The sequence below is a fragment of the Schistocerca americana genome, chromosome 2 (genome assembly GCF_021461395.2).
Source record: "Schistocerca americana isolate TAMUIC-IGC-003095 chromosome 2, iqSchAmer2.1, whole genome shotgun sequence".
Classification (NCBI taxonomy): domain Eukaryota; kingdom Metazoa; phylum Arthropoda; class Insecta; order Orthoptera; family Acrididae; genus Schistocerca; species Schistocerca americana.
In genome coordinates this window covers 472,518,880-472,531,575 of record NC_060120.1, presented here as the reverse complement: position 1 = coordinate 472,531,575, position 12,696 = coordinate 472,518,880, and the positions used below count along the sequence as shown (strand labels likewise).

At 37.9% G+C, this 12,696-nt stretch overlaps 1 protein-coding gene across 7 annotated transcripts in view; it reads right to left on the bottom strand.

Annotated features, from left to right (window-relative positions):
* Positions 1 to 308: 308 nt before the first annotated feature.
* Positions 309 to 12,696, bottom strand: part of LOC124596599 (epsin-1) — a 168,550-nt gene continuing 156,162 nt past the window's right edge. For all 7 annotated transcript variants that reach the window (XM_047135795.1, XM_047135801.1, XM_047135800.1 and 4 more), the window contains one exon: positions 309 to 1,729. In XM_047135795.1, coding sequence (XP_046991751.1) covers positions 1,524 to 1,729 — 206 coding nt within the window. In that variant the 3' untranslated portion in view covers positions 309 to 1,523. The remainder of the gene's footprint in view (positions 1,730 to 12,696) is intronic.

Below are 12,696 nucleotides of genomic sequence, written 5' to 3'. Positions count from 1 at the left end.
CATAAGCAACTGATCTGAGTAAGTTTATATAAGAAAACGCGGAAAAATTATTGTTGACAAGAACAAAGTATTACAAATAAATTTTCCAATACCTGAATGCACGCCAGCTACAGCTATACTGATATATGTTTTGCAACAACACTTCATTGTTTAATGCTACCTCTCTGTCTAGTATGGCATGTAAATAATCACTTTCAACTCTGAAGCAGACATTCCATAAGCATCTACCAGTATTATGCATGCAGCAAAGGACTGAGCAACTTAAAGCACAAAGGATTATTATGACATGAGAAGTAAAACATAATGTATTAAATGTTGTGTATGTTTTATGACACAAATACTGTAAAAGAATCTAATCACAAAAATATGCATTTACATAATTTTCCATACCAACAACATATATAATTGAGTAACTGAACTGACACTCCACCACATCCTTAATGCAGAGGTATATAACGTAGCCTTATATAATCCGACACTCCAAACCAAAATTCATTAACAGTAAATGGATAAATTACAATTCTTAACACATTATAAGCTTGTCTTAGATCTGATAATACTCCACAACTTAAAATATCTGTCACATTCATGAAAATGAATCTACAAACAATGATTCAGATAAGATGAGAAAAAACTAACATAAAATACTTCAATATACAACAATCATTTATGGCAATACATAAAGTACCAGCAGTCAAATAATTGTGCTAGAACTATCAAAAAGTTTTTTCAACATACAGCTCAAATACGAGGCGTGAAAGATAAGGCAATAGAAATATGGTTTTCAGTGTCACTTACCAGTAAATACAATCATCACACTAAGTTTCTTTGAGATATTTTATAAAATGTTGCAACTTAACAAAATATGATGTAATTACAAAGTAAAACTCACTAGATAAAATACACTTAAACTGTGTTATTTTATTTCAATTGTATTATGAGTAAAATTTACCTCCTGGTAAATCCACTGAAAAATTACAGTCAAACTTTTAATGTAGAAATAATGGTGTAAAAATATTTTTTTTTTACACAGCTCTGTCATTTACTATGCAGCAGTCAAATCTAAAATTGATAGCAGCTCATTCAAGCTCCAGCACTGGAATATTAATAACCACAAAACAGTGTGATCTGCTTTTCTCAATATGTACATATACAAGACTTCATTTATAACGAGTTTCCAAGTTGTCAATTTTTTAGCAGTGCAAAACTGCACATATTAGCAAACTGGTGCAAAAAACGTACCTGTACATGAACTACAAAAATGCTTCTGCCTTTAATGTTTAATGTACAAAATATTTTGCAGAATATAGGAACTTCTCTGCTATACAGTGAGCTCATTTTCTTTTATTCTGTTAACTATTAAGAATGAATGCCATTAGCAAAGTAAGTGGCTAAGCTGCCACTACCTGATTCACTGCCAACAATTACTTCAGACTGTTAAGTTTTTGTTGTTGCACTGTGTGTTTCCCATACATAACAAAACAAGTTCCAGTACATCCTGCCTATCTGACATCAATGTTGCATTAGGATAGGAAAGGATTAGGCTGTGCAGATGGCACAAGAGGGCTCTGCAGCACAGTAGGAGCACCCCAGGGGCTGGCTGCCGGCTGATGACTCTGGTTAATCACTGGCCGTAGTGCTGGTGAAGTACTTTGTGGGTACAGGCCAGCCTGTGGCTGAGGTGGCACTCCGGAGAATGGATTCGCAGTTGCCAGTGAAGCAGAAGACACTGTAACAAGGAGACAGAAACCATTGTCAACAACAAAGCAGCAAATGCTGTCACAAGGATGGTTAATGCACAAAAATTTTTTATAATTTTTTTAAATTTGTGCTCCATGATGCTGTGAGTAATTGCAAAGTACAATCATTATACTGCACTGCTCATGTCTGTAAATTACATTTTATATATAAGTGTGTTGACAACAGAAGTCTTCAGAACACCAGTACCTCATTTTCAGACAACAAGAAACAACTATCCAAAGTGATAATCACAGCTATCAAAACATTAAATTTTTTAAAAAATGAATAAAGCTTTGATAACTAACACTCAGAAGACAAAACACTATGCAAGCAAGTGAACATTCTTCAGCTACTTTATGTAAAATTTCAATACAGCACAGCTTTGATTATGCGAACATCGGTCAACCGAATAACCACTTAACTGAAGTGTTACTCGCACACACATCTATGTCATTACATTGCTTCACATTATTTAGTTCACAAGCTGTCCATAAGTGAATAATGCCTTGATAAGCTATTTTACACGAGTTCATAACTATGGTAAATGCAGAAATAACTTAATCTCTTTCCAAAACAATAGCTGAATAATGGAAGCTAAACTTCAGTGCAGCAAGACATTGGCTGAAGCACATATATTCAATTTTCAGATTCATTTTGTATGCAGTAAAGCTCTCATAAAGACAGTGCTTTTGTGAATGAAAGTCAATTAAGTTTAACGAGTTGAAAAGTTAATGTTTTGTGGATGCTTTCTGAAACTGTGGTTAATGTAAGTAAACCATCTACAGATATTTTAATCAGTGACTTACATATGAAACATAGTGCCTTAAAGTTGTTTACATCTGACGCAATCTTTTTTTTGAGGAATAGAAATAATGGAATTACACATGTGTGATGGCAATGTGACAAGTTCCCATCATGGCTATGAAAGATCATACTATTTTGGAAAAAAAAAAAAAAAAAAATGCTTATTTGGTCAACATTTTTGCAATCAGTAGTTGCCGTAAACACTTTGACTCAAACTGATTCCTTTTGAAAAATTTCATTAGAGACTGAAAGAAGTTGAAATCCGATCATATCAAACCTGCTGAACATGTTAGATATCCCAACAATTTACACTTTGAATATAAAAAGAAGTATAGGCAATTCATGTTTATGAAAGGACTAGGCAATGCATGTTTATGAAAAGAGCTATAGACAAGTCGGCATAAGACAATACCTCAGAGTTGAAGTCGGCTGTACGTGTCAACTTCGTGCCCCAACCTCAACCAATCACGTATCATGATTTTGTATATGTCTTTATGACAACTCCTAAGTGTTGCCAGAGCTCTATAGAAAGCTACTGTTTCTGCCTGCAACCATTTGTGCTTCACAGTTTAAAGCTGGCAACAGCACTACCAGCTGTCCAGGATCGTTACACCAACTCTACTACAATGTTCCCCTTATACCGGTACGTCTATCCAAGAGTTCTCCAGAACACTTGTTTAGTATTTGCGAGTTAGTGTTTTACCTTTCATACAAAGTTATTCCTTCCATGTGATGGTCCTTTATATATTTTGAGAGTGAGGCATCCAAGGGTCAGGGTGTTATACAAGATCCAATAACAAAGGTAATTAAAGAATTGTGTTATGTGGAGCAGATGAAGAAATTCAATACTAGGGACATAAACTGACCACACTGTTACAGGCAGTTTTCAGGCTAAATCTGTGAGCAACTTTAGTATTTTGTAGTTTCTTCACAGAATACATTTAGAGGGAAAGAGTACTGTTATAGTACACGTATTGTTTGTTTTTCCCAATAGTTAACATAGTGTCTGGGGTTATTTAAAGTGTGTGCATAAAGAAGTAATGCGTTTCTTAGGGAACAAAAAAGCAATTCCTGGTGTGTTGGAGGGATTCAGAAGGTATTTTCAGATTTAAGTAACTGATCAGCACATTTTTGAAAGCAGCTAAAAGCAATGCCACTATAAGATGTAGTTTGCAATAGCAAGGCATTGGAAAGCTGCAACAGTGAAGAATCCCACTAATTTTATTCTTGTAGTAAGAACAATAACCTCTACCCTCATGCCACTGGAATTCACTACACTTGTAGAAGGGTTGCTTAGGATAAGGGGAAGGTTTGGAGTATTTGTATTTGGAGTCTGCCATCTTACTTTCTTCAATTACAGCTTTCCTGAGCTACGGATGTATTCATAATCTGAACAGAATACAGAGAACAGGTCATCTGTAACATACACACATTCCATCATATGAATCCTCCTTTTATTAACTGTTCACAGCAAACCAATTTAGTCTGGGACAATTTGTTGAATGACAGTTTGTAAAGTACCTGAATGAACACACAATTTATCATAACACAAGAGTTTTCAGGAAAGAGTAGACCCACAGAACGGTGTCATATTAGCATGTAGTTACTGTAAGCAGTAACATTCGGTGCAGGCTTAAATGACCGATCTTTTGTCATTACAGGAAGATCAGCAGTAACTGTTGCAGCAGTAACGGAGAGTGATTGTCATTATAAGAATCTAATATGTACAATGATAAGTTTTCAATTTTAAAATGTAATAGTTCACAGTAGATAAAAAAATTGTGATAATGACTTAGGGAATTTTGGGCCAGAAAGATGCTTGACCAGTAGCGACTTTCTGGGGTTGTGGTAACCTCAATTTGGAAGCCACAACCATAACAAACTCGACACATATTGAGGACCAATATTTGCACCGACACTGTTAGAGTAATTGTAACAGTACGCTTTAACGCACCTGTCTCTTGAAAGAGTTAGGCCAGCGAGACAAAAAAGTATAGGTACTGTAACACATTTCTACCTGTAAGGAATTTATGTCAAAGTGTTTAACAACTTGAGTATTACCTGCCTGCCATTCAAGATACTTCCCAGTATGATAATCATCTCCATTTCATTCACCTGTCCTACATTACTGAAGAAGACTTCTACTGCCTGTAACTTCTCATGATGTTACAGAAGAACTAGAGCACAATTCATTGTTGCTCCAGTTATGTCCACTACCAAAGCGGACACAACAACTCAACATTCTACAGGTTACGCATGTGTTCGCTGCTGCCTTGAACTGTGCAACATAACACATTGTATTAAATTGCTTTATGAAATCTGGCAGTGGCATAGTGGCACATCAGTCACTGTTCAAGGCAACCACGTCAGAAGTAGTATGGAGTAGAATCACAGATGTTCCTAAAAATCTGACATTCCTGGACTGTATTTCTTGTGATGAAGATGTCCTTACTTCAGACCCAAGATGAACATAAGTGAGACTTGTGAAGTTTAAGTGACTTAATACAATGAGGTAGAAGGAGGAGGAGGAGGAGGAGGAGGAGGAGGAGGAGGAGGAGGAGGAGGTGGTGGTGGTGGTGGTGGTGGCGGCGGTGGTGGTGGTGGTGGCGGCGCTGATAACTAAAATCACCATAATAGATAAATCACTAACTAATTGATGCTGAGATAGAAGTGATAGTAAATGTTTGTGGTAATGAACTTCATACGAGTAACAGTTCTTGAAGTGAGGAGTCTGATAATTCCTATAGTTAGTATTCTATCAGCAATACATACACTGTTTCTTCACAAAATCATGCTAAAGAATGATAGCTATGCTTGCTTCTGGAACACAGTGGTATTTCTGTAGCCTAATCTTCAAAATCTTATCTGAAACTGCAAGGTATGCAGCCACCAGAATAACCGACATAAAAAAATTCATTTGAAGCAATCTTTTTTATGACAATCAAAAGTAAAACTAGTTAAATATATTTTGAGTGTGTATGGGTATATGGCTAAAAAGGATAAATACTGACAGTGCTCACATTGAAGTATACTATATATTACTGTTTCTTAACGGTGCTTATGGATTGGGTGACGAGTCTACAAAAAGCTTGTGGTACAAGGAAACCTGCAGGGATGTATTCCCGATAATAATGTCACTAGAAATGTTGAGTAAATTATCATGTACTGTACAATTGAATAGGAATCAACTACGTGATCAAGCCAACACACTGACAAACCAACTTCAGTTCTCGGTATTTGGGAGAAATGGGTGGTACTAATTCAAAAATTACGTAATCCCGGAAAAATATGGCTGTAGATGAACAGTTTCACCTGTTTCATACATCTTGCACACCAGATGGATCAGATTTGTCATGGCTGGCTCTCTCTAGACTATTAGTAGTTCTGCTGGAATGCTGTCTACTCCTGGGGCTTTGTTTTGACTTAGGTCTTTTAGTGCTCTGTCACACTCTTCTCACAGAACTAAATCTTTGATCTCATCTTTATCTATGTCCGCTTCCATTCCTACAATAGTGCACTTAAGTTCATCTCCTTTGTGTAGACCCTCTTTATACACCTTCCACATTTCCCTTCTTTGCTTAGGACTGGCTTTCCATTTGAGTTCTTGATATTTATACAGCTGCTTCTTTCTTCTCCAAAGGCCTCTTTAACTTTGTTGTAGGCAGTATCTACCTTTTCCTTAGTGAAATACGCTTCTAAATCCTTACACTTGGCCTCTAGCCATTTCTGTTTAGTCAATCTGCACTTTCTGTCAATCTCATTTTTCAGATGTTTGTATTCCTTTTGTCTGCTTCATTTGATAATTAAATTCAATATCTCGTGTGCTATCCAAGGATTTCTACTAGATCTTGTCTTTTTACCTATTTGACTCTCTGGTGCTTCTCAAGGCAACCCATTTGTCTTCTATTGTATTCCTTTCCCCCCTGTTCTAGTCCTCATGCTCCCACTCAAACTCTCAACATTCATTATTTCAGCTTCCTTGATTTCCTACCTTTTTGCAGTTTTGTCAGTTGTAATCTTCAGTTAATGCCCAATTAATTGTGATGAGTCCACATCTGCCCTTGGAAATGTCTTACCATTTAAAATCTGGTTCTGAAATCTCTGTCTTACCATTATATAGTCAGTCTGAAACCTTCCATCCCTCGGTCTCTTCCACGTACACAAAGCCTTCACGATTCTTAAAACAAATGTCAGCAATGATTATATTATGCTCTGTGCAAAATTCTACTAGGCGGACGGTTGCGGCAAAAGACGGTTGCGGCAAAAGACGGTTGCGGCAAAAGACGGTTGCGGCAAAAGACGGTTGCGGCAAAAGACGGTTGCGGCAAAAGACGGTTGCGGCAAAAGACGGTTGCGGCAAAAGACGGTTGCGGCAAAAGACGGTTGCGGCAAAAGACGGTTGCGGCAAAAGACGGTTGCGGCAAAAGACGGTTGCGGCAAAAGACGGTTGCGGCAAAAGACGGTTGCGGCAAAAGACGGTTGCGGCAAAAGACGGTTGCGGCAAAAGACGGTTGCGGCAAAAGACGGTTGCGGCAAAAGACGGTTGCGGCAAAAGACGGTTGCGGCAAAAGACGGTTGCGGCAAAAGACGGTGCGGCAAAAGACGGTGCGGCAAAAGATAGGGTAGTATCAAATCTGTCTTTGGACTGAAGCTAATGACAACACCGACAGATGAACTATTGGGAGTGTTTCCGAATTTAATCTTCTTTTAAACAGTGTTTTCCAATTAAACTAGTAAACCTTGTGATAAAAATATTAAATTTTGCTGACATGAAGTGGCTGTATGTAGTTCATTTGTATTATACAGCCAAAATAAATAAATAAATAAATAAATAAATAATAATAATAATAAAATCAGTGTATGAGGGCTTCCAGTGAACTAAGAGGTCAGAAAGTAACTAATATTTTTTGGATATTAGTTTTTTCAATGGTTACTAATAACTGACATTTATTTCTCCCATGATTGGCACATCCAATATTTGGTGGTTTCTATACTATATTTACGTAAGACAATAAATGTTTTAAGCATCATTAAAAATCCATAAAAAACTTGTTTAAGTGTCCTTAAAACATAATAATGGAAAATTTGAAATTGATGCATGAAAATGTTATCTCCTGCAAGCCTTAATGAATCTCTGGGAACCCAAACATTTTTTTCTTAAATGAGGATTTTGCCAGAGTACATGGAAAGAATGACCCAGTCGTAATTCAAGCATATTTAGGTGATAAGTGCATTTTAACTGTAAAATTACTGAGATCATTTGCTACAAATTTAAATGCAGACCATACAGTCTTGGTGGAACACAATCATGTGGTTCTTACCCTCTTAATAGTCTCTGGAGGTAATGAAGAGGAATTCAGTAGTACGGAAGTTTCCCACTGCACATGTTCTGTAGGGTACGATAAGATGTATGGTCTGCTAAGTGAGTTACCTATAGGAAGATTGATCACAACCATACACGATGTGTGCAACAAAGACTTCTCCACTGCTGAATTCCTCTTTGTTACCTCCAGAGACCATTAAGACATTAAGAACATACGAGGTGCGACAATAAAGTAATGAGACTTATTTTCTTTGCAAGATGTGGCAACCCGGCACGCATACGTAGGCACAATATCTTTGACCTTGGTCTATAAGCTGCTTCTAGTCCAAGTGGCACATCGATGCAACTGCTCAGTTGTGAGTTGTGCCATAATAAGTTAACACGTGTTTTTGTGTCTCTCATCACGGAAATGGAATCGCATAATATGCGCAACGCTATGCAATTTCTTTTTGTGTTAAATTGGGTGAAAATGCGGCAACTTACAGTAAGCTTCAGAAGGCTTTTGGAGAGGAGGTTATGTCATGAGCTCACGTTTTTTGTTGACATAAAATGTTTAGGGAAGACTGAACGAATGATGAAGATGAAGACCGCAGTAGATGACCATCAACCTCATGGACGGATGTCAACTTGGCCAGGGTGCGTGAACTCTTACAAGCTGATCGAAGATTATCCATGAAAATGATTGCAGAAGAACTAAACATCAATCGAGAAACGGTTCGTCGAATAATAACTGAAGATCTTGTATCTGGATCCTGCATCACGATAATGCGCCATCCCATACTGCTCTGTCAGTACAGCGATTTTTAACTTTACAACAAATTTCAGCACCACCACAGCCACCTTATTCACCAAATATTGCTCCGTGCGACTTTTTTATATTTCCAAGAGTCAAAACAGCGGTCAAGGGGCGCCATTTTTAAACAACACAAGCTGTCCAAAAAGCTGTGACGAGGTTCTTGGAGGATATTACAGAAGATGAGTTCCAGAAATGTTAATATCAATGGCAGAAGCACTGGAAAAACTGTGTGCAATCAGAAGGGAACTACTCTAAAGGAGACAACACTAAACTTGACTAAAACGGTGAGCAACATTTCTTTTCACATCAGTCTCATTACTTTATTGTCGCACCTTGTATGGTTGTGTTCCACCAAGGCTGTATGGCCTTCCAAACTTTACACAGAAAGTGTTCCATTACATCCAATAATGAGCAGCATTGGAACTCCTACTTATGATTTAGCTAAACATCTTGCGTCTTTACTGAGACCGTTGATGGGCAAAGGCTCACGTCACATCCGTATCTCAGCTGTCTTGATCAATAGACTGGAGGCTCTCTGTCTAAGCAGTTCTGACCGAAGGTTAGCTTTGATGTGGTATCACTTTTTACAGAGGTCCCTCTCTCGCAGAGTCTTTGGCATTAATTGGCAAAAAGTTTTAGGTGGGCACCACTGCTTTGTTTTGGGATGTACTATCCTCAACATATTTTGCGTACAACCAAGAACATTTTGAAAAGAGTAACAGCATCACCATGGGCAGCCCTCTAGCTCCTTTAGTGGGCAACCTTTTTATGGAGGATTTCAAGGAAAGAGCACTTTAATCAGCTGCCCGAATTTTTGGAGGTATGTGGGGAATACTTTCATTGATGGGAGTTTCACCACCACCTCAACTCCATTCATAAAATCATTTAGTTCACTATGGATATAGAGAAATATGGTTCTTTGCCTTTCTTGGATGTCTTGGTTACACGATGGAATGGTGGTTCTCTGGGGCATTCAGTTTATCATATGCCCACTCATACTGCTCTGTATTTGTGAGCATCAAGTTGTCATCACCTGTCACAAACTATGAGTGAGCTTAAAACCTTTACACTTATAGCATGACAGTTTGCCTGAAGAGCTCACCCACCTAAAGACACTATTCAGAAAAATGGATATTCCACCCAGCAGATTAACAAAGCACTGTCGTTTCAAACCAAGACTTAGCGAGTGGATAAAAAGGACACCACCTTTTGTGGGCAACATTTTGTTTAACACAGCAAGAATCCTCTGTAAATTTCATGTGAAATGGATTTTCCAACCACCAACTAAGACTGCAGACCTTTTGGGATCTGTGAATGATGACTTCTTGTTGCAGAAGGCCAGAATTTGCAAAATATCTTGTCTATGTGGCATGGCTTACATAGGACAGACCACGTACACTGTGAAAGCAAGCTGCACTTGCCTTTTGCAGCCAAGCGACTAACTTTAATTTGCCAAACACTGTATTTCCATTGGAGGACATTCAATGGAGTATGACAGAACTACAATTCTGACCAGAGCAACATCATTTTGGGACTCAATTATTAAGAAATCCATGTAAGTACACCTGGCGGAAAATCTGATTAACTGTGAAAACTGCTACCAGTTGGACCGTGCATGGAACCCCATCATCTCTGCAATTTGTTCTGATCAAAGATGACAGTGAGCATCAACAGTGCGGCGAGCAGTAATGCAGGAGACAGCTGCATTTTATGGTTCCACCAGCAAGGGTGCTGATGCCGTAAACTGTGGTTCATCTGTCAACTTGATTTTGACACACACACACACACACACACACACACACACACAGAATACTTGCAGTGCACTGTGTATTGTGGAATGGAGCAAGTAATCATCAGTTTTCAATGGTTCACCTGAAGAAAGCTAGCAGGTGCCCAGTCGAAATGTCATGCTAGGAATTAAACGACACTCTGCTGCAAGCCCGAAATTTGTCCAATCACTCTAAAATGTTAGGAATTAGGTAAAAACTGGATTTCTATTTGTAAAATGTTCCCAGGTTATTCCCTAAAAGCAGACTTTTCCTTAAAGTGGCATTTGTTAAAATTGGGGAGAAATAACTCGTTGTTATGGGAGTTTCGCTGGGACCGAAGGAAATATTTGTTAAAAGTGGGGTCTCCTTAACAGTGGGGTCATTAATTCAGTGTTTTACTGTACTGTAATCTAGTGCTACCTTCAGATGATGTCATAGTAAATATGTTTCTGCTGTGGAAATGGTTTGTTTTGTTTGAGAAAAGGTAGTATAAACATGGCAAGTTTTAAATAATGTCACAAGTAGAATTTTATCAAGTGAAGAGTGAGTATCATATTTGATACTGGGATATTAAATATTAAGAGTGTCGAAGGGTATCTGTGAAGAGTTTGGGCTAACATATGTTTCCCGATGAGATGCTGGAGCCTTTTCATTACTGGGCAACAGTCTAGATCAGGAGTTCCTAGACTTTTTGGCACTGCATACCCCCTCACATTTCTAGAAATTTGGGTGTAACAATCTAGCCTGTTCACTTTTTAATTAATCCTATGGTGGGGGAGGGGGGGGGGGGGAGGAGGAGGAGGAGGAGGAGGAGGAGTGTATGGGAAAGTTGAGGGATGAGGAGGTATTGGGAGGGGAATCATTTTTGCAATCTTGCTCAATGCTGACAACACACATATGGTTTTTTCATCATGCCAATAAATTACTATGTACACTAGAAATGTGGCACACACAAGCAATAAGGTTTTGTGGAAGCACTCTTCTACAGAGTTGTTCATGTTCACACGGGGTACTTATTTGCAGCAAATAATATTAAATTACACTGGTGCTGATACAAATGTTCAATGACTAAGAGAGGAATGACATTTAAAATACTTATTAAAATTTTACATCATAAATAATACAGACCAGTTGTGCGAGAGAGTAATAAACTGAACACTGAGTATGGTAAAAAAATTCAGAACCAAACAAACTTTTGACACTAAATTGGACTTCAAATTCAGTAATTAATCAGTTTTCAAATTTAGACTCTGATGAACGAACATCTAAATGTTTCAGCTGAAAGCCTTTTGCTGCTTATCTTTTTAAGCAGGGCTTCAAACTATGGCTAGATTGTGCTGATCTTATTTCAGAAGACTAATTCCACACCATCTGTTTCTCTACTTGTTTTTAACATACAACAGCTGAGAAAAGCCACTTACACATACGCAAGATGTAAAAACGGCACCAAAAATCGGATTGCTTGTTTGAAAAGAGAAGGGTACTCTGTTTTTGTTCTCACTAAAACGAGAGCAGTTTTCTTTTTGAAAGCACCTTACACTGAACTATCACTAATCATGTCGCTGAAAGTTTCTTTCACAATTACTCCTTCCAGTACTTTTCCAAAATAGGTTTCTTATCTAGTCATATTTTGTGTAATCTTTGGGAAAGAACTTCAAAAAACTTTCGTAAGGACCCTTAAATGAGTAATAATGTCTAGAGGTAAATCTTCCATGGGAGGCAGTTCACTGTTTCCAAAAATGATGTTAAGAGACGGAATTGTGAGAAAATTATTTATCAGTATTTGTGAACTACTGAGCGTCAACTTTCTTTCGTAATACAATATGTTGTTACCTGCTAAGAAATCTGTTGTGCGTTGTCCCTGTAGGCCCATATTCAAAACGTAAAGCCTGTCAAAGATATCGCCTAAATACACCACTCTTGATAATCACAGACAGAGAGAGAGAGAGAGAGAGAGAGAGAGAGAGAGAGAGAGAGAGAGAGAGAGAAGCCTCTGACCTCAGTTAAAATATTCAGTTTAAAATCTTACCCAAAGACAGCCATCTTACTTCAGAAAGAAGAAGTAAACTTTTAAGTTTACCTCTCATATCTTCACACAATAGCATGAATAGTTGTCAGTTTAGCGCCATTGCCTTGATTAAGTTTATAAACTTTACACCTTCAGTCAAAACAATATGGAGAGTTTCAGGCATATCCTTAGAAGATAATGCTTATTGGTGCGTTATAGAATACGTGCTTTGACAATCAAGTGCCCTATATGGACA